This window comes from Staurois parvus, unplaced genomic scaffold, assembly GCF_062004578.1.
Source record: "Staurois parvus isolate SC_StPar_1 unplaced genomic scaffold, SC_StPar_1.0 ptg001432l, whole genome shotgun sequence".
NCBI classification, from domain to species: domain Eukaryota; kingdom Metazoa; phylum Chordata; class Amphibia; order Anura; family Ranidae; genus Staurois; species Staurois parvus.
Window position 1 is genome coordinate 2,585,450 of NW_028319228.1, and position 24,331 is coordinate 2,609,780.

The 24,331-nt window shown below is 42.8% G+C and overlaps 1 protein-coding gene across 2 annotated transcripts in view; it reads right to left on the reverse strand.

The window, feature by feature from the left end:
* Positions 1-23,615, reverse strand: part of TUT7 (terminal uridylyl transferase 7) — a 71,129-nt gene extending 47,514 nt beyond the window's left edge. The window contains exons 1-7 of one of the 2 annotated variants that reach the window (XM_089662122.1): positions 23,465-23,615; positions 12,257-12,497; positions 9,131-9,303; positions 4,941-5,057; positions 3,706-3,883; positions 3,534-3,622; positions 662-713 (exon numbers count right to left, since the gene is read on the reverse strand). In XM_089662122.1, coding sequence (XP_089518248.1) covers positions 662-713; positions 3,534-3,622; positions 3,706-3,883; positions 4,941-5,057; positions 9,131-9,303; positions 12,257-12,479 — 832 coding nt within the window. In that variant the 5' untranslated portion in view covers positions 12,480-12,497; positions 23,465-23,615. Of the gene's footprint in view, positions 1-661; positions 714-3,533; positions 3,623-3,705; positions 3,884-4,940; positions 5,058-9,130; positions 9,304-12,019; positions 12,498-23,464 lie in introns of both variants that reach the window. The other variant, XM_089662121.1, reaches the window with a different exon arrangement.
* Between the last annotated feature and the right edge of the window lie 716 nt (positions 23,616-24,331).

The following is a 24,331-nucleotide window of genomic DNA, read 5'->3' on the forward strand; positions in this document are numbered from 1 at the left end:
ACCAAACAACCAACCACAAACCAAACAAAAAACTTATGAGAGTATGGGAGGCAACACTGAATAGTTCTGACTTAAAGTGGCCTGTGAGGGAGAAAGGAAAGCATACACTATCCTTGCAAGTTAACTCCCTGGAAGCAGAGTTTGTCCTGCACACTAAAGCTTTTTAAACCTGGAATGCATGAAGGTATAAAACCTTCAGCCTTTAGAACCACTTCAATTTTCAGACTAAATTTTTACTTTAATATAGAACTGAACTTCAGTTCTCACTGCAGGGCCAGCAGGGGAACAGATGCTGCATCAGATTAATGCTGCATCCATCTAGGGAAGCATAAATGTTTGCCCATACTTCTCTTTAAATATGAATTGCTCCAAACCAGCCTAATCATTTGAATTGGCTGCCTAGCACTACAGTGGACCTAAAATTGTATCTGCTGCCTTTTATTTGTTACAGGGCACTGTGGTATGCTGAAACACAGGTGCGTGGGTGTGAATAGGTTACCCCAGCACAAACATGTAAACAGACCCTAACTGAGAGCCATACACAGTTTAGTGTACAATCTCAGCATGCCGTAAGTTCTGGTAAGCTGAGGAGATATGTCATCCCCTAGACTGCCAAACAGATGAGGCTGAATAAATACTCTGGACCCTCAAGACTACTTACCACTCTGTTTCAGGCTATCTTGAACTAATAAGAGAACATCCGGCTGATTCATCTTAAAAAGAAAAAGGATGGATACGTTTGCAAAAAGGAGCTTAAAGAAATAATGCACATTCATTAATTCACATATATACACATGTATATATCACCAACTTTATGTAAAATTAACTGTACAATGGAGGATGCCATATTTTGTTTATTACACACTTAAACTTTCTCACAATGGGAGTCAGCTAACTCACTGAAAATGCACTATTTGATATGTTGTACAAACATTAGCCTGCAGGGACCCTATCATGAGAAAATTAGAGGCTGCCATTACTGGCTTTTCCTTCTCAAAATGCAAAAAATGACCAGGGTGTTGTGTTGACACCCTTGCTTCAATACTTTGGCTTACAAAACAAGCACAACTATAAGGACTTGTGGCACTTTCCTGACAGTCAACCTGGGTCAGTGACTGAAACCATTACAGTGGCAGAAACTGTTTTATTGTCGTTCACCAAATTCTAAAATATGGCGGCTGCATTTGTGGTTCTCACACTCCTTCCCCTTCCCTTTATTTTCCCCCATTGATTCAGCCAGTAAGTATTATAGTTCAACTTGCTTTACCGAGTTGTCCAGTACAAACGGCAAATACTTACCCTCCATACCAACAATCTGACATCCACAGGATCCATCGACAGCATCAACATCTTCCTTCTGTCTTTTGGGTGCAGAGCTTTCAGCCCTTTTGATTGACTGGTGAGGATGATGCAACTCCTGCACACATTCTCTCCATTACACAGGCACCATGCAGAGAATTTATCCTAAGCTGCACATGAGCAGTTCAGTGTACACCGTGAAGAAGATACGCAAGTTTATTTTATTGCAGAAAAGACATAACAAGTCTCTGAGATAAATAGCTTGCCTGTTCGCAGTTGGTTGTTTTACCTTTAGTTCTGCTTTAACACTGTCAGGGGTGCTTACAATGGTAAGATTTCATTCATGTAAAGCATTTCTCCCAAATGGGTGTCTGTAGGGAGTGGTGGAGGGGCTGGCTGATGCTATAACTGTTTAAAAAAAATTTTAGCAGGTGTTTGACTGTAATTTGTTAGTCAAGTTCATCTAAATCTGCTATTGCATCCATATTTCCCTGAGAATTTATAGGCAAGAAGTTGGGGTCAAATACAGAACTCCCATGGTGAAATATACACATCTCTTTACCCATTGCAGTTCTAGCAACGTACCCGTACATCGCTGGAGTTTGAGCCGTTGTACCAGAATGATGCCTGCTACTGCAGCCATCATCCTGGTATTGTTTGGTGCCGACGGTCAGTGTTAAAATCAAGTACCGGCTTCCCATCTCCTCCTCAAAATGGCCATTTCTTGACCAGGAGTGGGGGAGGAGGTCTTAAAGTGCAACTTTCCTTTTGAGTGGAGCTCTGCTTTTAACACACACTATATCTTTTTAGTGAAAAATTGTAATGTCGCTATTCTTCAAATAACACCCCCCCCCCCAAAAAAAAACACCAAAAAACAAAGACGGGTGGCTTGTACAGTAAGTGATCACTGTGAAAGCCAGTCACAGGCTATCACAGTGATCAGGTACCGTGCTCCTAATTACTGATCATTCGTACAAGTCCCAGAGCGGTCCATGATAGCTCAGTCTCTATGCTAGAAGTACACTGTGCAGAGCGCGCTCTGCACACAGTGTCACATATATACAACCCAACGGATAAAGATCTACTTTCATGAGGCCACATATATGCATACGCTCGGTGGGAAGGTGTCAGATATGGATTCCAAATACAAAAATTGCACAAAAAATATTCAGTCTCGCAATACACACTTCAAATAAGTGCTCATTTGAAATACTTTCCCTCAAAACCCCGATACCCTGTAACCCTGTAGCCAGATAATTCACCTCAAAAAAAAAAAAAAAATCTTACCATGAGATATGTGCATGTAACATATTTTAGGCATGGTAAGGTTAAAGAGAAAAGGCTCCTTCACCTATACATCCAAAAGCCAAGAGACTTCAACCTTGGCTGTGGTGTCATCAGTGCCAGCAGTCTCAGAGCTGTCATTCAAATGAGAGTCTAGTCTACAGTATTCCCCTTCACCCCTTCCCTGACAGCTTCATAAAAAATTCTGTAGGGAGGAGATAAAAATGAAGCCAACACAATGGCGTGCATTTTTTATTCCCTCGCAATGTGCCCTTGGACTTGCTGGAGAAAATGATTAGTCAGTTCCCTAGCACAGCTCTAACCTTTGTGGGTGTCCAATTACTTTTTGATGTGCAATAAAAAAAAAAAAAAAAAAAATCTGCATAGCAGTTAGTTGATCAACACTGCATTAGGGTCTACAGAAGGAGATGATACTCATGTTTCTTTCCTTTAATGATCTGTGCCACCTAGTGGCCAGAATGCAATATTACCCTCAGTCACACATTTGATCTGCAGAGCATATAGCCGGAGAACATTTTTACCTATTTGCATTGAAAAAATTCACAGGCAGTTTTGATGAAAAGCTGTGCAAATGTTTTTCTAAACACGCCCTGATGAAATTTAATATAACATGGCGTCAGATCATATTCAGAATGGATACTGGAGTTCTTCCCAACTTGTTTTGTTCTTGAGTTTTCTTGTTTTTCTATCCACTGATGAGAAAGGATATTGATCCTCATTTTGCAGATCAACATTAATATGTTAATTGATTCATTGCTTCCATGGAAGGAAAAAAAAAAAAACACAAAAAAAAAAAAAACACACACACCATACACACAAAAACGGACAGGTCTACACTTTCCTTTCTGAGATTGTAAGCAGACTGGCTACCTTTTGTTCTGAATTAGAGTAATTATATTAGTCAGATACCAATCTAAAAGGTTACTTACACTGGCAGGAAACTGAATATCTATGTTCAGATCAGAATTTTTAAATCCCGTTCTGCTGCAGGAGGATCCATACAGCCTAAGAGAGCAGCCTGTGAATGTAAAACAGTCAGAATATAAAAATAGAAAAAAAAAAAAAATAATGAACGTCACACATCAAGCAAACTTAACAAACCTGGAAGATTCTCCTGAATAAGTGTTTCCATTGCAGACACAGTGGATAGCCTTTCTACCAAGTCTTCTTCATCCAAGCCATGTTCCTGCACCACTTTATTAATCGCTATTCCAATAGCTTGCAGTTGCGATTCATTTGGTGGCGGAAGAGTGGTCAATAATTCCTCTTCCCTTTTTTCCTACAAAACAAAGACTTGTGAGAGATATACATTACATGGATCAGCATTTTATGAAATCATTCACACGGACCAATTAGGACTGGTCTTATGTAAAAGGTTTAACATATTTAAATCTAGGAATACACACACACACAAACACACCTTTCCCTTTTGTAGCATCAGAAGTCATCAGGTGGAAAACACTACATAGATATTGGTATAAGGAAGCAATCTTTAGTTACCCACTATGCAGGGGTACAGGCCTTCCAGTAGGGCTTCTACATTTCTTAACAGAAAAGAACACTGCAATGATCTTCTAGAGAAGGGGGTCTCCCAACTTTCTAAACAAAGGGGGCAGTTTGTCCTTCAGATTTTTTTTTTTTTGCAGACTGTAGCCACTGGGAGTAGAAAAGGTTGTGATGTCAGTGGGTGAAAAAAAAAACAAAAAAAAAAACAAAAAAACAAATACCCCATTGTTGGTATCAGTGAGAGGATTTGTGTCCTGTTGGTGAACTGTGTCCTACTGTTGGTGGGGGGAGGGTGCCCCATCATTGGTGTCATTGGGCCCGACTGTTTGGGTCATTGGGAGGAATTGTGCTCCATTGTGAGGAATTGTGCCCCTTCATTGGTATCATGAGGGAGGTATTCATCCCTATTGTTGGTATCAGTGGATGAAATAGTACCTCAAGGACTGGATAAGAGCAAGCAAAGGGCTGCAGTTTGGAGACCACTAAAGCGTGCAAAAAAAAAAAAAAAGTGAGCCACCATATCCTAAGCACATGTTCTCATACTGTGTAACACAAACAGCATCCTTTGTTAAATAAAATCACTGAATTCCTGCCTGGGATTTCCCAGATGGTGAGGGCAGTTTAGAAACGCTTATCACACAGTACATACTAGTGATGCAAAGTGGGAGGCAGTTCCTGTCATTCTCCCCTAGAAAAGACGCTTGTTCCCATGTGTACATTGTGCAAATCATGGATACAATTGTGGCAATATTACCTTACTAAAGGCTGTTCAGTGCCTTCTCAGGTGTCGCAAAAAAAAAAAAAAAAAAAAGAAAAGTTAACTTGCTTACCCTTAAATTCCTCTTGTGCCTCTTCTCTTTTATGTGTTTGTGTGCAGAAGATATAGAATCCACAAGAGCATCGCAAAGTTTACAACAATAGATCGCTGTCGGATACTTTCGAGGACGCTGAAAGACAAAAATCTGCTCAATTTCCAAGCCGTATACAGTAAAACTTTATGCATACCAGAAGTAATGGACCAAATTGTTCACTAGCTGTAAAATAAAAAACCACCACACTGCTGCATTCAGAATTTTAGAAGAATTTTTAGTATAAAAGTGTCAGAAAATAGGACACTAGAAATGAATCTTGGCGATTGGCATAGACTATCCTTTAACTTGTGTTCACCATACATAAATACCTCCATTACTGAAGCAAAATCAGGCGTTACTTCAATGATACCCATTTCCCACAAGAATCAGTCTCGAAAACCTTTCTTAATTGCTTTAGAGGTATGCGAGTAGAGAGGCACAGATTTGCACATTTGGACATGCCCAAAAAGGTTAAAAGATTTTGGATCCGCATATACAAATTCATGTTGACTCAAATCAACCTTAGAAAAAGCGCCAAACCGTGGAAAAGGCACAAGACACTAGACAATTGATTTCATTCAGATTTATAGCATTCTAGGACATGCTCATAACCCCACCCACCCCTCTGCCTTCTGTGGCCCTTCCTTATTGCAACATAAAAACTGGAGTTTGTCAGAGGGCTGGGGCTTGTGCCCTGTACTGACAAGGATAAAAAGGTATTTACACACAAGTCAAAATCCCCATCATCCTAATTGTACAATACTTTTATAATAGACCATGAGATTGGACATCCCAAATCAATTAGCAGGGGGTGGCCAGCAACATGGCAAAACTGAAATGTCTCACACCCAAAACAAAATAGAGTCAGGTTTAGCAGTACTCAGCCATTTCATTTGTAGTTTTGTATTCTCTGAATGAATACAAAAAGCTTCCTCTGATTGGCCGAGTTGGAGATCATGACATCTTCCCTCTGCCTCAGACAATTAAAGCCAAAAGCTGCCTATGAATAGTAGAGTGTGGCTCAGCCGGACTATCCTGTTTCAAGTGCAAGACAGAAAGGACCTGTCTCAGCCAGAACAAAAGGCTATATACCTGTATGTAGCTGAGGCTACATAAAGCTCATACAGGGTACCCAGTGGGTATACTGCTTGGTGTAGAAAATTGTTTGGGACAGATTGGCCTAAGAAAACTAGTTAAAAAGGCATAGTAAACCTGGAATTTCATTTTAAGGTCAGGTTCACACTTGTGCGGTGCACCACATGTGATTCACGGAGAAATTGCAGCGCATTCCTGTGCACATCACATTCAATGCCTGTGCTGTGCGATGTTAACCATACATTTTGTAAGGCTCAAATCACATTGAATTTACACCAAAATGGCGCTAGACCATTTTTTTCCCCCCAGCACCTGAATCGCATTCAGACCCATGCGATCGCATTTCTGGGAACTACACTGCATTTTGCAAACTGTTTTGGGGTGTCATTAATTTAACAGGGACACCCACACCAGATTGCAAGGACACCATGTGATTGCAATGCGGTGCAGGAAACGCACTGCATTTGCGGTGCTTCCCGCATCGCATTAGTGTGAACCAAGTCTAAGGGTGTAGCCTTGGAAATGGTGGAGTAGGAGACAGAATGTCCGCTATGAGAGTCTACAGGAATGACAAGACAGGAAAGAAAGTTTTGCAAAAAGAAGCCATGGCTGCCAGGTAGATCCCAACAGCCCTGACTTAATCCAAGCAGTGTAAGAACATTTCCTTGATGTGTTTTGGAGCAGGACAGAGGGAAGGGAGGACAATATCCTCATTGAAGTGGAAAGAGGCCATCTTGGGCAGAGAAGATCTTGATCTCAAGACCACCTTGTCCATGTGCAATACAAGAAAAGGCTCTTTACAAGAAAGAGCTGCCAGCTAAGAAATATGGTAGATAGGTATGTGGGAGATAAACACATGAATGCATTCATATGCAATCTTAACTTTTTAATTCATTTTACAATAAAGGTTGACTTTTAATATTTATATTATATCCATTCTAGGCCGATACTTTTTAATACAATTATAATATGAATGTGTGTAGTTTAAGCAGTGGGTTTTTTTTTTATTCAGTGTAAAGTTAGTTTCATGTGGAATTGACCTCATCTCCTGCTCAATATTTTCATGCAGCCTTTATAATGAATGACTTTCCCAACTCTAGGGCAGAGCTAGAGATCCACCACGTCAGGGAGATCTTTGGTTGAAAAGATGCACAGGATGATACAAGGTGTGGATCTGTTTGGGTCTAACTCCGCATCCTCACATCATAGAACAGAGAGAAACTGGGTAACCAGTAGTGCCTGAAGTAGGTCATTAGTTTCAAAAAGGCACCCCTAAGTTCTTTTGTGCAAGAAAGAGTTCTTTGTGTCCACATGTGGGACCATAGAAGAAAGCTTTTTTGAACAATAGTTCTTACTTGATCTGTGCCCCAGATTACACCCAAAGTCTCCAGAGAATGAGAATATTCAACTTTGGAAAGTTGAATAACCAACCAAAAGGTTTGAAGAACTAAATTGTCCTTTGGTTGTTTTGCAGACAAGGTTGTGGTTTAAAAAAATGTTAACATCTATTGCTTACAAACTGACTTTGGGGGTTGGGGGACTGTGGCAGGACCCCACAATAGCATGGTTAAAACAAACAAGAAAAATGACTAGGACTGCATGGTTCCCTCTTCTATCATTGGGGGTAGTCTAGTTTTTGTTGAGGTTGACCATCCCAATTCATTTTGTTTTTTAGTTTTTTATAATGCTCTATTCTGGCTCCACATGTGCAGGGTATTACACTCACCAGAAAAAAAAAAAAAAAAAAAAAAAAAAACACCTGCTAGGTGAATCCTATGCACAATAAATAACTGGAGAAAAAAAAAAAAAAAAAAAAAAAGCATATAGTCATACACAGGACAGACAAACCGGAAACTGTCTTTTTTCACAGAAGTTTGAGTCTAAAACAAGCACACTGTGTCTAATGGTAGTACTTTCAGTATGCGGCGTGGGGTTACAGAGGTACAAAAGGTAACTTGAGACATGAAGCTGACCAGGCGATTAAGATTAGATATTCACTGAATGACAGAAATCCTGAACAGGCAGCCTAGATTTATAAAGTTCATATAGGCAGCATTCTTCGACCACTACAACTACTGTAATAGAAAGAAAGGCCCAGACAGACAAGAATAATGGTTGCTTCAAATCTTCACGAAAGTGGAAAAGTAGTGACCACACCTAAAGCATGAACACCACCCTTCTTCAGAAAAGGAAATCCAATGAAACCTTAAACCAAGGCTAGGCAACCATAAAAAGGCACCATTACTTCAAGCCAAGTTAATTGTTGACATTCAATATGCTTCAGATGTACATCCCATTAGGGATACGGGCATTTTCTAAACTGTATACATGAACCAATTGTAATCTGTATATATGTTACCTTTGTGCCCGATTTCTCAATAAAAATTGTTTTTGGGAAAAAAAAAAAAAAAGGGGCACCATGAAGAACAGTGTATTGCAGTAGTGCATACCCCCCCCCTTCCCCTCTTCCCCCCCACCACAGCAGTTTTCTTTTTCATCCCCCCCCCCCCAATTAGTCATCTGCCCGTCACATCAACACCCCTATACAGACATCCTAGTTCCTAGCTTTTCTCCCTTACAAATGTACAGCACAGAGTGAGAGGCAGCACAGTTCTGGGTGAAGGGCAAGAGCTGCCAGTTACGTTTTCATATTAACAATCTGGTGATAGGTTTCTAAGACCATCCAGTGTCCTAGCAACCAGTTACCTGCTGATCAACTTGAAAGGTTAACTGCGGCAGCTCCGGATCCCGCCCTCTGTCCAGGACTGTGCTGCCACTCACTTTCTGCTCAGCTGTGAGGATGAGGATAGCAGAGGCTGAGAGGAAAGACTGACAAAGCAGGGACGTGTTCTTGATCTACCCATCACCTGCCAGTGGTTGAAGGGCAGGTCATGATCAATGGGTTGCTGACCCTGGCCTTAAAATAAGGACTAAAAAACTATGAACTTGCACTAAGTAAAAACAGTTGATCATATGATCCCAAAAATAAGTAGACAGGTATCACAGCCAGGCTATTTTAAGAAAGTGAAATACAATACTGTCTAAAGCGTATACTTGGTGTATGTGTCTCATACCCTTCTCAGTCTGTAAATACAATCTCTCTTTAGGCGTTCCTCCGCTTGCTGAAGCCCTAGCAGCTCCTTTTCAGACAAGGTGGATTCATCTATGACGGGGCTTTCTAGGCAGTCATCCTCTTCCTGCTCAGACTTGCGGAGACGTCTGTCACGTTTTTGTTTATGACGTGTCACTGAAATACAAAATAAATGCGTAATACCTCACACGTGAGGAGATCACTGTTTATATACAGACCTGGGACAGACAGGTGCGTTTGACTTTGCAAGCAAGCAGGGAGCGTAAAAAAAAAAAAAAAAAAAAAAAAAAAGTAAAAAAATTTTAAATTTTATTTGAATTTTTTCGCTATTTTTACACAGTCTATACATTTTTTATTGCCATCACAAGGAATGAACAACATCCATTGTGATAGTCATTTCAGTAACCGTGCCTTTTACTGAGCGATCTGGGATCTATTAGACCCCAGATTTCTCCACTGCCCAAAAAAGGCAATTGATCACACCAAGATGTGATTAGATACTTTCCCAAGCCATCCAGTCACGTCTGGTTTCTTATATTATAGAGATAATAGAGATGATCATGGAAGATCAGGTCCCTGATCACCTCTATGGTAAGCAGACGGAACTGCCAACTTCAATCCCAGGCTCACCTTTGGGATGAGAGAGCAAGAAAAAACTAAAAGGTCACCATACTAAGCAATATTAGTGCGGCGAACTTCCCCCGTTGAGCTATTGTGTTCTGACAGGGTGGGCGCTGCCTCCGCACCAAAAGACACTGATCAGCACTCAAAGCCATTGGTTGCAAGCGCTGATTGGATGCTGGTTTTCCAGCAAGCCTATTCATTTAAAGTCAGTGATTAGACCGGCTTCTGTCAGACAGACTGCTGTACATGAGCGCCGAATGTCAGCCAGTTTCTGCTGAACTGGCCAATACTCGGACCATGTGTACTAGCCTTAATTAGCCACTAGGATTGCTTTTACATGGAAAAAAAAAAAAAGATCCCTGTAACTGCAGGTATCATCCCAGTATAACCACCTTAGGCTGGAGGTGTAAAGGTATGTTAGCTGGTCTTAAGGTGGTTAATCTGCTTACATTTTACTCATTGTGTTCTTTCCACTGTTTCTTGGTAAGAGAATTTTTAAAATAAATCCTGGTTGATGAGGACTGACAAAACTAGAACCCAGTGAATGTAGGTAAGGGACATTTCAACTGGGAGGAAAAAGCTAGATGATGCTGGATGTCCTCCAGCCAGGAAATGAGGCCAACTGCATTTTACTTTCTGCAACTTCAAATGCACACCTCACAGTGTATTCAGAGAAAGCAATTTTAGCACAGAACTTGAAACCCCCTTTCATGTGATTTTAAAGGCAACCATAAGAAAACAAGCTATGTATTTATAAAAGCACTCTTATTAACCATATCATTATGATAAAAGGGTTGTTAACCACTTGACTGACCTTCCTGACCAGGCCATTTTTTGCGTTACAGAGTTGCGTTACCTTAACTGACAATTGACCAGTCATGCAACACTGCACCCAAATTAAATTTACGTCCTTTTTTTCCCACGAATTGAGCGTTCGGTGGCATTTCATAGCCTGTGCAGTTTTTATTTTTTGTGCTATAAATAAAAAAAAAAAAAAAAACACACGACAATTTTGAGATAAAAAAAAAAACAATATTATTGACTGTTTGCTATCAAACATGTCCAAAGAAAAGGAAAAAAAAAAAATCAAATTTCATTATAAAATTTTAGGCCAAAATGTATTCTGCTACATGCCTTTGCTAAATAAAAAAAAAAATCCCAATACATGTAAATTAATTGGTTTATGTTATTGCATTTACAAATGGCGGTAAAGAGTTATATATATATATATATATATATATATATATATATATATATATATATATATATATATATATATATATATATATATATATATATATATATATATATATATACACACACACATACACTTTTTTTTTTTATATTATTTTTTTTAAACATGCTGTCACCAGTCTGTGTCCCTGATCACCGCCACACCAGTCATATGAAAAATGTTTTTATATTTTTTCATTTTCAAAAAAAAAAAAAAAAACGTTCAAAAAAATTGATTGGCCATGCTTACCAAATACTATGTACTTTCCAAAGAGGGGTCATTTGTACTGTCCTGGCATTTTAGGGGCCTCAAGAAATGATAGGTCATCAGTACATCAGGACTGATCAATTTTCAAAACACACACACACACACACACACACACACACACACTAGTTTGTAGAAGCTATAGCTTTCGCACAAACCGATATACACTTATTGGGATTTTTTTTTTGTACCAAAAACATAGCAGAATACAATTCATGAAGAAATTTGACTTTAAATATTTTTTTTTAATGGATAACTTATTGCAGAAAGTAGAAAATATCAGAATTTTCGGTCTTTTTTGTTTAGATCAAAAAAAAAAAAAAAAAAAAAAAAAAACCCAGTGGTGACCATGACTAAAAGAAAGCTCTATGTGTGTGAAAAAATTTGGATAAATTTAATTTGTGTACAGCATTGCATGACTGCACAATCGCCAGTTAAAGTAGCACAGTGCTGAACTGTAAAAAAAATGGCCTGGTCAGGAAGGGGGTAAAATCTTCAGCAGCGGAGGTGGATATAGATACCTGCAGCAACTTTCATTATACTCTGCTTTGCCCAAATGCCAAGTTGTTATCAGGCAAATATCTGGCACTTCTGAAAAACTCTGGGTTTAACCTCTGAATGCCTACACTATTTTCATTTTTAAAGTCTCTCCTGAAACCATCACGTTTGGCCAGTTCTAACTATACATGTGTGACAGGTAGGCTTATGTTTGATTTTCTAGTGCTCCTCCATTAAAATTAAACAGATTACCAGAAATGCCAGTGTGATCGGAAGCATCTTCTGGAAAGGCACCTTTCTGCATTGGAGATCTTCCCAACTGGTTACGTCGCTCCCCAGTGTCCTGCCACCTATAGCCATCACCTTTGTCACTAGTTGAATCATTCCTTGTTCTGTTAAAAGCCTGTGGTCGTCTATTCCTCCAGTTATCACAGTTACTTCTCTGCTCTTCCGCTGACCACCGGTTTCCTTCATCTTTATGATTAGTACCTGTTCGCCCCCCCGGGCTGAAACTTTTGAGCGTGTTCTGAGAAGTCCCATTTCGGGGACTGCTGCTGTAAGGAATAGGCTTAGATTTTTGAGTATCTAGCTTCTTTCCTAGGTTGTTTCCATGGCATTCATGAGCCAAATAGGATTGCTTTCCAGGACTTCTTTTAAAATCCTCTTCATCCATTAAACCTCTGTTTTTGACTCGCTTGGCAGCATCTCCCATTTTCAAAAGTCAGTCAGTCTAAGATCATGCCAGAAAAAAAAAAAAATAGAAATAGTTTCTTCGTTACTATGCACTTTTACACAACATGCACATATGACATACATAGCGACAAAAGAACAACAGCTAAATTATAAAAGGTAATTAATACAAAGGTCCTCCGACAACTTGTGTACATCTTTCATTAAATGACTCAAGTCTAGGGCTGCAATTAATGATTATGTTCATAAGTGATTGGCTGGCAGATTAATTAGATAAAAACCCTCACAAAAAAAAACAAAAAAACAAACAAAATTTGATGTATAACTAAGTAAAAAAAACAAAAAACACACACACCAATTTATTCTTAAATATCTCTATGTGGTAGTAAATACAAAAATAACCATCTATATGGTTAGCAAACAAAACAAGTGACATACTGTCACTTAAGCCTCGTACACAGTTTTTTTTTTTTATTATTTCAACCCAGCACGCTGAATGGAAAAAAAAAAAAAAAAAAAAAAACACAGATTGCTGTACTAACTATGCAGTGTTAGTGCTGTGATCTCTCCCGCTGTGCATTTCACGCTCCCAATGTAAAAAAATTACTTTCAAATTGTAAAAACTACTCCACATGGAAATTTTTAAAATTTTTCCAAAAAAGTCTTTTTTTTCCAAAAGGAAAAAAAAAACAAAAAAAACACACACACACACACACATATATATATATATATATATATATATATATATATATATATATATATATAGCTTCAAAATTTCTGGAAATGTTACATCTCTAGTGTATAGGCCTGAACCTGTCATCACTAAGGCTAGGTTCACATTTGTGTGGGTGGTGCCTCTGCGGCAGGAGGGGCAAAACGCGTTGACGTAATTTCCGGTTTTCGAACCATGACGTGTGACATCACGTCCAGGGAGTGGAACGCACGCTGGTGTGGCATTCCGTGGCCATATTTGATGTGGGCAAGACAGGCTAAATTCCCTGATTGCTGCCAGTTCATTTCTCTCCATGCTAATATGATCATTATACATGCCATAATGGATTTTCAGCTTGTCTGAAAGAAATCTATCAAAGGCTTGTTTTACTCTTATAAAATTATTTTTCCATATTGCACTCACACTTTAAATTAAAGGCTTTATACATTATTATGCTATTTGGCTCTCCCTCCATTTTTCTTTGCATCCACCATCCATCCATGATTGAGAGTTTGCAGATCACCAGGGAAGGATTGCTGGGGGTCATTTGAGAGGATTTCATGTCCATCTGAGTGTGCAATTGAATTTTTAAATGTGAGTGTAATGGTGAACATTAGCTCTATTTTTTAGTTTATGCAGTATCACACGATTTGTTTTTTCTTTTTTCCCCTCTTTCGTCCACTTGTGAGGAATTGTTCCAAAAATATTGAAGATTTTGGAGATTCGTTCAGTGTTATACAGTTGTGGAGATCTCATCTCGCCTCCAAAGTCTGTGTCTGATTCCTAAAGCCATTACCGACTTAGAAATCACCTGATTGGGCGAGTGTGGGTGAATATTTGAATCACTACAGGTGATTTGAACACGTTGGGAATTATATATTTTGTAGCAAGTTTTTTTGAAACGCGAGTCTCTATTTGGGACTTATTTGGACTTTTTCTTTTGTCTTTTCTTTAAAATTGGTTTGCGCGGTTTTCATTTTTTGTTTGTTTTTATGTTTTTTTCATCTTTTGAGCAGCATTCTTTGATTGTGTGTTTTCTTTGGCGCAGGTTATTTCACATTTTTTCTGTTATTAAAAAATGACTTTAACCACTTGCCATCCACCCTATAGCAGAAGTAATGATACAGAACAGCACGGCTGTGCAAAATCATGTATATATACACGTGATTTGCATTTCCGGGTAGCACCACCCTACCTGCACTGCTATTGGTGGCTGGGGATGTCAATCACCAGGTCCCGGCAGGCGATTCCCAGCTGGAACTCTGTCAGCAAACATGACAGGGCAGAGAGCTGTGTAAACACAGGTCTCTTTCCTGTCAGCATGGACATGCTGCTTGTATCTCTCTGAACAGCATGTTGAGAGATACAAAGCAGCATGTTTTCCAAATAAATTAGCACACAGTTAACCCTTTGATCGCCCCAGATGTTAACCCCTTCCTGTCCAGTGTCATTAGTACAGTGTCAGTGCTTTTTCTTAGCACTGATCACTGTATTAGTGTCACTGGGAAAGTCAGTGGTAGTTAGTTCCCACCCAGTGTAAGAATGCCCGCCGCAATCCTGCTAAAAGTCGCTGATCACCACCATTACTAGTATTTAAAAAAAAAAAAAAAAAAAAAGACAGCCAGTACCTTGCATTCCACCCACTGGAGAGCACAGGAGGCCTCCAGCTGCTGTGGCCATCAACCAGATCTCCCGAAATTTCAGGCAGCGATCAGAAGCTCCAGCAAGCACTTTCCCTCCCAGCCATATTTTGTGATCACAGTCTCATGTACCAGAAGGAATGGCTTTCCTGTTCAAAGAGAGGGGACCACCTGCTCCAATGCAGAGATATACGAGGTGTGCTGCACAGCACTACACTGCACAGCACAGGGTAATGCAAATTTAGATCAGCTCATGGGGGGAGATCACTGATGGGGGGGCACAGTCTCTGATGTGGGTGCTGCTTCTGATTGAGTGCTGCTTTGAAGGAGTGCGATGCAGTTAAACACAGCAGTCTAATTATGCCTTCTCTACTTTCACAGGTAAATGCATCTATCTCCTATCTCCGCTCTTAACTAGAAAAACGCATTGACTCCTGTTAAATTCAGAACAAATGGTGTATTTATATTTGTGTGTATGTTGACCAGTCCTCACCTCTAGCTGCACCCAGTTTATGACTGTAGCCTGTTCCCTGTGAAACATCCCACCACTACTCATGTGATCCTTATCAGCTTCTATTTGGGGTGGAGTTGAATGCTCATTTGAGCATCTCCCTATAAATTTAGATCAGCTCATGGGGAGAGATCACTGATGGGGGGCACAGTCTCTGATGGGGGTGCTGCTTCTGATTGAGTGCTGCTTTGAAGGAGTGCGATGCAGTTAAACACAGCAGTTGAACTAAAGCAGGAGAACCTAAGCAGCAGGAAGACACAACAACAGCAAGAAACTCTACTGCATGCTGGACAGACTGCAAGCAATCACCCTGGGAAACCTCTCTTACATACCCGAGTCCCACTCTGTGTACCTTTATATAATACGCCCCCTCTTCTCCTTATCTTATTACTATCCTCGGTTCCCAAATCTCATTTCTTTACCCCTCTGCTCCACCCCAAAACTTGTACATCTCCCCCTCATTGCTATCATCTCCCTACTATTGCTCTCATCACCTCCCCAAAATGCCTCTTCCACTCCTCATTTTCCTCTCCTCAGTTCCCAAAATCCATTCACTATATCCCTCTGCTCCTCCCAAACATTTGTATATTGTGTCCTCACTGCTTCCTTCACCCCTCTACGGCACCCACCACCTCCTATTACTCCACTCTCCCACTGACCCGAACACCTCCACTAGTAGTTTCTCACGCTCCTGCACATCCCGCTCCCATGCCACCTTCCTTACCCTTCTTCTCCTCCTAACCACGGGGGACATCTCCCCGAATCCTGGCACTCCACCACCTCCCTCACCCGCACAACACCCTCCCGCCTCCATGTCCTGCCGCAACCCCCGTAACTTAGTATCTGTCCCCCTGCTCCCTAAAATCTCCCCCCCGTTTTCATGTGCACTCCTGAACGCCCGATCGGTGTGCAACAAGCTTACCGCCACCCACGACCTCTGTTTCCCGCTCCCTCAACCTCCTAGCGATCACAGACACCTGGATCCAGCCCACTGACTCTACCTCCCCTGCTGCACTCTCCTACGGAGGTCTCACCTGGACCCATTCACCCAGGCCTAACGGTCGTAAAGGTGGTGGGGTTGGTCTGCTCCTGTCACCGCAGAGCACCTTCCGAGTCCTCCCAAACCCCCCCCCCCCTATCCTCCTCCTTCGAGGCCCATTGCGGCCGACTATTCTCCCCAACCCCCCTGAAGATTGCTGTGATATACCGGCTTCCTGGATGACTTCTCCTCCTGGCTACCCTTCTTCCACTCCTCTGAGCTAGCCACCATCATCCTTGGGGATTTCAACATCCCTGTCAACCTTGACAACCCAGACACATCCCATCTCCTCTACTTAACCTCTTCCTTTGCACTTGCACAGTGCATACAATCCACCACCCACTCCAACGGGAATATCCTTGATCTCATCTTCTCCAACTGCTGCGCTCCCCACAACCTCACTAACACCCCCTTCCTTCTCTCTGACCATAACCTGATTACCTTCTCTATCTCCTCGTCCTCCAATGCCTACCCCTCCAAATGTCACACTACTACCAGCCGTAACCTCCGCAACCTTAACCCTGCCCCCCTCCACTCTGCAGCTGATCAACTCCACGACAGCATCCTCCCCCTGCCCTGCCCCGACTTGGCTATGACTGCCTAAAACAACGCGCTGTCAACAGCCCTTGACTCACTAGCGCCTTTAACCACACGCAACATCAGACCCCGACCGCTCCAGCCCTGGCAGACTGATCACACCAAAACCCTCAAAACGACACAGTCGTGCCCTGGAGCGACTATGGCGCAAAACAAAATCCCAACAAGACTTCACCCGCTACAAATCTGCCTTCCACACCTACACCTCCTCCATCCACGCAGCCAAACAAGCCTACTTCCTGACCCTCATCAAGGCCCTCTCCTCCAATCCTCGCCGACTCTTCTCCACCTTCAACTCTCTACTCTCTCCACCCCCACCTCCACCCAGCACCTCACTCACTGCCCTTGAGATTGCCAATCACTTCAAAAACAAGATTGACACAATTCGAAAAGGACATCGCCGCAACTCACACGCCCTCTCAACCCGTCCCCTCTCACACAGCTACCCCCTCTCCCTCGACATAACCCGCAGGGACTTCATCGCTGCTGAAACTCCCTCCAACCCCGTTCCCCCTCACTCAACTACCCCCTCATCACCCCTCTCCCACGGCCCCACCACTGCTCTGACCTCCACTTCCACCCCACCCTACATTCCTCATACTGAAGCCCCCCCAACACTCCGCACCTTTGACCTTACTACCATCGAGGAAGTCTCCAAGATCCTCTCTGATGCCCGCCTCACCACCTGCCCCCTCAACTCCTACGACCTCCCTTCCCCTCCATCCTACGCTCCCTCACCCACATCTTTAATCTCTCCCTCTCCTCCGGCACTTTCCCCTCCCCTCTGAAACATGCACACATCACCCCCATACTTAAAAAGCCCTCCCTGGACCCCAATGACCCGAACAACCTCAGACCCATCTCCCTGCTCCCATTTACATCTAAACTCCTCAAGCGCCTAGTCTACACCCGCCTAAGCTCTCACCTCAACAACCTCCTCGATCCCCTACAGTCCGGCTTCCGTCCCCTACACTCCACCGAAACTGCCTTACTCAAACTCTCCAACAACCGGCTAACCACCAAAGCTAATGGCCACTATTCAGTGCTCCTACTCCTTGACCTCTCTGCGGCCTTCGACACAGTCGACCACCCCCTCCTCCTCAAAAAACTACACTCCCTCAGCCTCAGAGATTCTGCGCTCTCTTGGCTCTCATCCTACCTGTCAACGCTCTTTCAGCGTTACCTATAATGCTACCACCTCCCCCTCACTCTCCCTCTCTGTTGGGGTCCCTCAAGGCTCTGTCCTCGGGCCCCTTCTCTTCTCCATCTACACCTCTTCATTTGGCCAACTCATACACTCTCACGGCTTCAACTACCACCTCTATGCCGACGACACACAAATCTATCTCTCAACCCCCCACCTCACCCCCTTGGTCTCTGCCCAAATCACACACCTACTGAACGACATATCAGACTGGATGTTGCTCCACTTCCTTAAACTGAACCTCTCCAAAACCGAGCTTCTTGTCTTCCCCCCAGCCCAGACACCACCCCCCCTCACATCCAACAACGCCACCATCAAACCCGCCCCGCAGGCCAGAGTACTGGGTGTCATTCTGGACTCCAACCTATCCTTCCAGCCCCAAGTCCAATCTTTAACAAACTCGTGCAGACTCCACCTCTGCAACATCACCAAAATCCGCACGTTCCTAACCCCAGAAAACACTAAACAGCTCATCCACTCCCTCATATCACGACTCGACTACTGCAACTCCCTCCTCACTGGCCTGCCTTGCCGCTGGCTATCCCCGCTTTAGTCGATCCTGAATACGGCTGACAGACTCATTCACCTTTCCAACCGCTCCATCTCCGCCACCCCCCTCTGCCAATCCCTCCACTGGCTTCCGATTGCGCAACGGATCAAATTCAAAATCCTAACACTGACGTACAAAGCTGTCCACCATACTGCCCCGTACTACATCACTGACCTAATATCCAAGTACCGCCCAGCACGCACACTCCGCTCCTCACAAGACCTCCTTCTCTCTAGTTCCCTCGTCTCCTCCTCCCATGCCCGCCTCCAGGACTTCTCCAGGGTGTCACCCATCCTCTGGAACTCCCTGCCCCAACCCATCAGATTATCACCTACTCTCCTCTCCTTTAGGCGCACCCTGAAAACCCATCTCTTCAGGGAAGCCTACCCCACTCCCTGCTAACCTGCCGACCTCCTCCACTCTTCCTACCACTCCATCCCCCACAGCTATCTCCTCCTAGATTGTAAGCTCCAAGGAGCAGGGCCCTCAATCCCCTCATGTTTTGCATTGTATTGGTATTGTTCTGTCACATGTTCTGTCCCCCTTTGTAATGTACAGCGCTGAGCGAACTATTGGCGCTTTATAAATACTGTATAATAATAATAAAGTCTTCTGAAGTCTGAGAACTGACAATTCCTGTGAAAACTGCATATCCTACAATCAGGTAAGAGCTAAACTGTATATAGATCTGACTGACAAACAGAGCAGTTAATAGAGGCCACCATGTAGCAGGAAGAGGTTTCATCACATCAGCACTCCAATATTTGTGAAGCAACACAGAGAAAATGGCAAGGCATGCACTGGACGCTGTGACCTAGAACAAGATGATAAATCGGAAAAATGTCCCCTGTGCTCAAGTCTGATAGGATGATATGGCAAAATCTGAGGAAGAGGGGATCGCCCCTTGAAACCCACCAGCCATCTGAGGGTCTTTTCGCAGTTTGGGAGTTGACCTGGTGACTTGGTTGCTTTGGAAATTGTTATGCTTTTGACACACAGTTGTTTGTGAGTATATATCTTTTTCGTAAAAAAAAATGTATTCTCGGGTAAAGCACAAGGCTGGTGCGCCCTTTCTTCCCTTGTTTTTGCAGTAGAACAAGAAGATGCCTGTCCCTAGGGATAGGCTAGGGCAGCAATACATGGACATAGGGGAACTGATCAACCATGACACTATAAACCTGCTCTCATCTGTGAAAAGTACAGGACGTCAGCGGCAGACCTGCCAATTCTGGTGTTCAATGGCAAATGCCAATCGAGCGCTATGGTGCCGGGCAGTGATCACAGGGCCCACTAGAGGACGTAGGGCCCTCGAGCCACCCTCATGAAGTCTGCTTCTGATTGTTTGGTCAGAGACATTCACACCAGTGACCTGCTGGATGTCATTTTGTAGGGCTCTGGCAGTGCTCATCCTGTTCCTCCTTGCACAAAGGAGCAGATATCGGTCCTGCTGATGGGTTAAGGACCTTTCACAGCCCTGTCCAGCTCTCCTAGAGTAACTGCCTGACTCCTAGAATCTCCTTTTGAGAAGTATAACCACACTAAATACCTAGTTAAAACAAACAAAAAAAAACCAAAACATTTTTTAAAAATGTACAATGCCTTTAACTGAACAAGCCGAGTGGTTACTATGAGCAGATGCTCCAGAGTCTGTCTGCTCAGTTTTTTTTGTCAATTTCCCTCCCAGTGTATCTCTCTTCAGAGGTATAAGGCACTGTTCACACCTATGCAGTTTGCTTTTTTTCCATTTTGCAGTGCTTTTTGCAGCTTGTTTTGCATTTTTCTATGCGCGTTTTTGCCGTATTTTGTTTGGCTCTTTTTTTCTAAAGTGGATTTTTTTTTTTATGCTGGGCAGAATAAAAATGCAAAATGTGGCAAAAACGCACTACCATGTAGTGCAGCAGATTCTCCATTGTAGCAAAAATGCTGCTGCTTGCTTTTAAAAAAAGTCCCTGACCCTTTCCAAAAATGCAGCAGCTCAAAAAATCACAGATGTGAACATGTTTCATAGGAAATCATGTTAAATGGACTGTAGTGCAGTTCTTCAAAAAGCACTAAAAAAACGCATTAGTGTGAACGGTGCCTTAGAGATACAGGGGACAGGCTTCTCAGACTAGATATTGATATGGAGACCAGGAGAAGTCAGTGACCACTCATTCTTGGTCCTGGGGTGTGCTATTGAGCACACTCACAGCACAAGAAGAAAGGATCAAACAGCCTTTTTACACAATGCACAAGATTAACCCCTTAGGTTCCACAGTGAATATAACAAGTATGCTGTACTGCATATACAGACTAATTTTACTATTGTGGGTTTAGTAACACTTTATGACACTGAGACACATAAAAATTGTTCTGCCCAGAGTTCTGCTTTAAAGAGAACCCCCAATGTTACTGAAACCCACTGACAAACCAATGGTGTCATATGTAGTCCGCAAACACCATGTCACTAGTTATTTTTTCCCTGTAGAATCCTAATGAGGTGGCTATGCAAACAGAGGCTCCTGGTTGGTATTTGCATAACCATAGAACTGAGAGTCTACTGACAGCTTGCTCAGGCACCAGGCATAGCATGGAGAATTTAGGCAGCACAAGAGTGGGACAAATCTCATCTATCTGGTATGAGAGGTCAGCTTAAGATGTTAGGTTATTGCTACAGCAGTTAAAACAAACCTGAAATGACAAAAACTCACCAGAACATGGGCTTCTCTGGTGTGTACATACAGACATCTTCCTTCCAAAATGTCTAACCCTGCCCCTTCAAGCTCCAGTGCAAGACTACTGAGACCGATTACAACAGTGATGGGCCATTAATGAAGACTGGAAGGGATCATACTCTCAATTCAGGAATTTGGGGGACTGAAAACACTGGTGATACTGAACAGAGATGAGCTGGGGTGTGTTTGGATCCTAGTCTGAACATACGTGAGAGAGTACGTCAGAAAACAGTCACCTGTACTATACCTATCATAAGCAGCCACTGCATTCCCTGCCATCATACAAATACAAGGGTGTGCCTAGGTGCAGCTGTAGAGCAAGTATTACCTCGCTACTTAGGACTGACAGTACAGGTTGCTGCTTCCTTGTGGGCTCACATGAGGATTCAAACTCTGCCAAGCCCATCTCTATTACTGAAGAGAACGACTGACCTGGTGTACAGGCATTCATTAGAGGTTTGCTGCCAGCAGAGCTCCAGGCTCAATTTCAGAGTGTCGGATGTGTTTCTGCATGTGCATTTACACACTTTAATGCCAGTTTTCAGCTTTCAGCGCTGTCACACTTTGAATGACAATTGCGCGGTTATGCAACACTGTACCCATATGAAATGTAATATTTTTTTGAGACAGATAGAGCTTTCATTTGGGGGTATGTAATCACCTCTGGGTTTTTTATTTTTTGCTAAGCAAACCAAAAACTGAAAATTTTGGAAAAAAAAATTTTTTTTTCTTAGTTTGTCATAACATTTTGTAAATAAGTGATTTTTCTCCTTCACTAATGTGCGCTAATGAGGCTGCATTGATGGGCACTAATGAGGCTGCATTGATGGGCACTGAAAGGCAACACTTATAAAAAAAACAAAACAAAAAAAAAAAAAAACACAACTTTTTTTTTTTTTTTTTTTACAGGTAGTGTTGCATGACCGCGCATTCGTCATTCAAAGTGTGACAGCACTGAAAGCTGAAAATTCGCCTGGGCAGGAGGGGGGGTATAAGTGCCAGGTATTAAAAGAAGTACAGCCAAAGCTCCTTTGGTTGCACTTCTCCTGTGGATCACAGGAGTGCAGTTTGTTCTGCACTCCTGTGACCCATTTTTAGCGATCTGCTGAGAGTTGCAGCCAGCTGTTCCCGCCCCCTCCACAGGCCAGCACTTCGGTGAGGGGGTAGAGCAAACAGCAGTGACTGCCAGTCACCAGCGCTCTGCTCAAGGAGTGCTGAGAACAGAGCGATCAGTGGTCTTTGATCACTCAGTTCTCAGTTTTAGAGCAACAGATGCAGTAGAGGACTGATGCTTCACCCAACTAGCCAAGACAGCGGTGACTGACAGTCACCAGCCCTCTGCTCAAGGACTACTGAGAACAGGAGCGATTAGTGATCTTTGATCACTCAGTTCTCAGTTTTAGAGCCAACAGATGCAGTAGAGGACTATGCTGCACCCAACTAGGCAAGTATAATTTCAAGAAAAAAAAAAAAAGTCTTTTAAAGCCGACCTAAGCCCATTGATTGAATAGTTAATAGACAAAAAAAAAGTTACATTCCTGACATATGCTGGGAATGCCAACTATCAAACCATCAAATGGCTAGTGTCATAACTTATGGCAGTTGTAGATCTAACAGAAGCCAAGATGGCAGCCCTCCTGGCTGAAAAGGTTGGGAGGCTTTAGTTCCACATTAACCCAACTAAAGTAGAGAAAAATCAGGTCTAGAAAGGACTGTGCTGTGTAATAGGTGTTCATAAATCTCAGGCCAGGAATAGATGTATTCCACTGTTCGATGTAGGTGATTGGACAGGTTTGTCTCAGGTATCATCCACTCAGAGGCCTCCAGCACAGGAGGAAATCCTTCAGGGCTGATGGAAAGAATCCTCAGGGAGCTGTGTGCTATGACTAGGGAAATAAAGCCATGTAATGAGTGTTGGGAGCAAAGGTAGACAGGCAGCAAGGTGACAGGAACATAAAGTGTGCTAGACATGACACCTAGACAGCAGGACGTGCTAAGAAAGGAAACCAAACAACCCAAGCGATCCAGCCCTCCGCTTACCTGTGTAGCAGCCATGGAGTCCTGTACCTTCTTCTCGGCTTTTATCAGCCCCTCTCCATAGTGCACTTCGGCTCAGTCCACCCGGAAGAAGGCAGCCGGTGACACGGGAAGAGATTGGGTTGTGTCCGAACCGTCACTTCCTGTTCTTCTGTGCCGCACTGGGCATGCGCTGGGGGTTGAGCGTTCTGCTCATGGCTGGGTGTACGGTGGTTGTTCACCAGGACTGGTGCTGCTGTGTGTAGAATTAGGGGTACAATGAAACGAGTGTAATGTGGGTGACAACAACATAACCACTACTATTGTGGAGATGAAGAAATGAGAGCATTCACTGTTTTAGGACTGGTATAAAGCCACATGTAAGGGAATGTACTGTTTTCTCAGGGATGTTTGTGTTGTATGTCACACTACATGCATTTCAGTTCGTTTATTCTGCATCCAAAACGCACAGAAAGTAGGTTATATGGTTGGGAATGTCATAGTTCACATCAGTGCTTGCAGTTCCAGTGCATTCAATGCAGAAAAAAAAAACAGGCTGCATTTTTCCTGCACTGAACTGCACTGGAACCGGTAAAATGCATCAAAATGCGCATGTTCCTACTTCAATTGAAGGGGAAAATGAACTGGAATGCGTAAAAAATGTGGATGCAAAAACGCATCTGGACTGTGTTTCTATAGCGTGAATCAGCCCTAAAGCATTCTTGTTGCTTCTCTTAACAGTATCCAAGTAGCTGCACCCATCAATTAACCACTTGTGCTCCAGAGGATTTACCCCCTTCCTGTTCAGGCCATTGTTTGTGATACGGCACTGCGTTACTTTAACTGACAATTGCACGGTCATGCAATGCTGCACCCAAATGAAATTTAAGA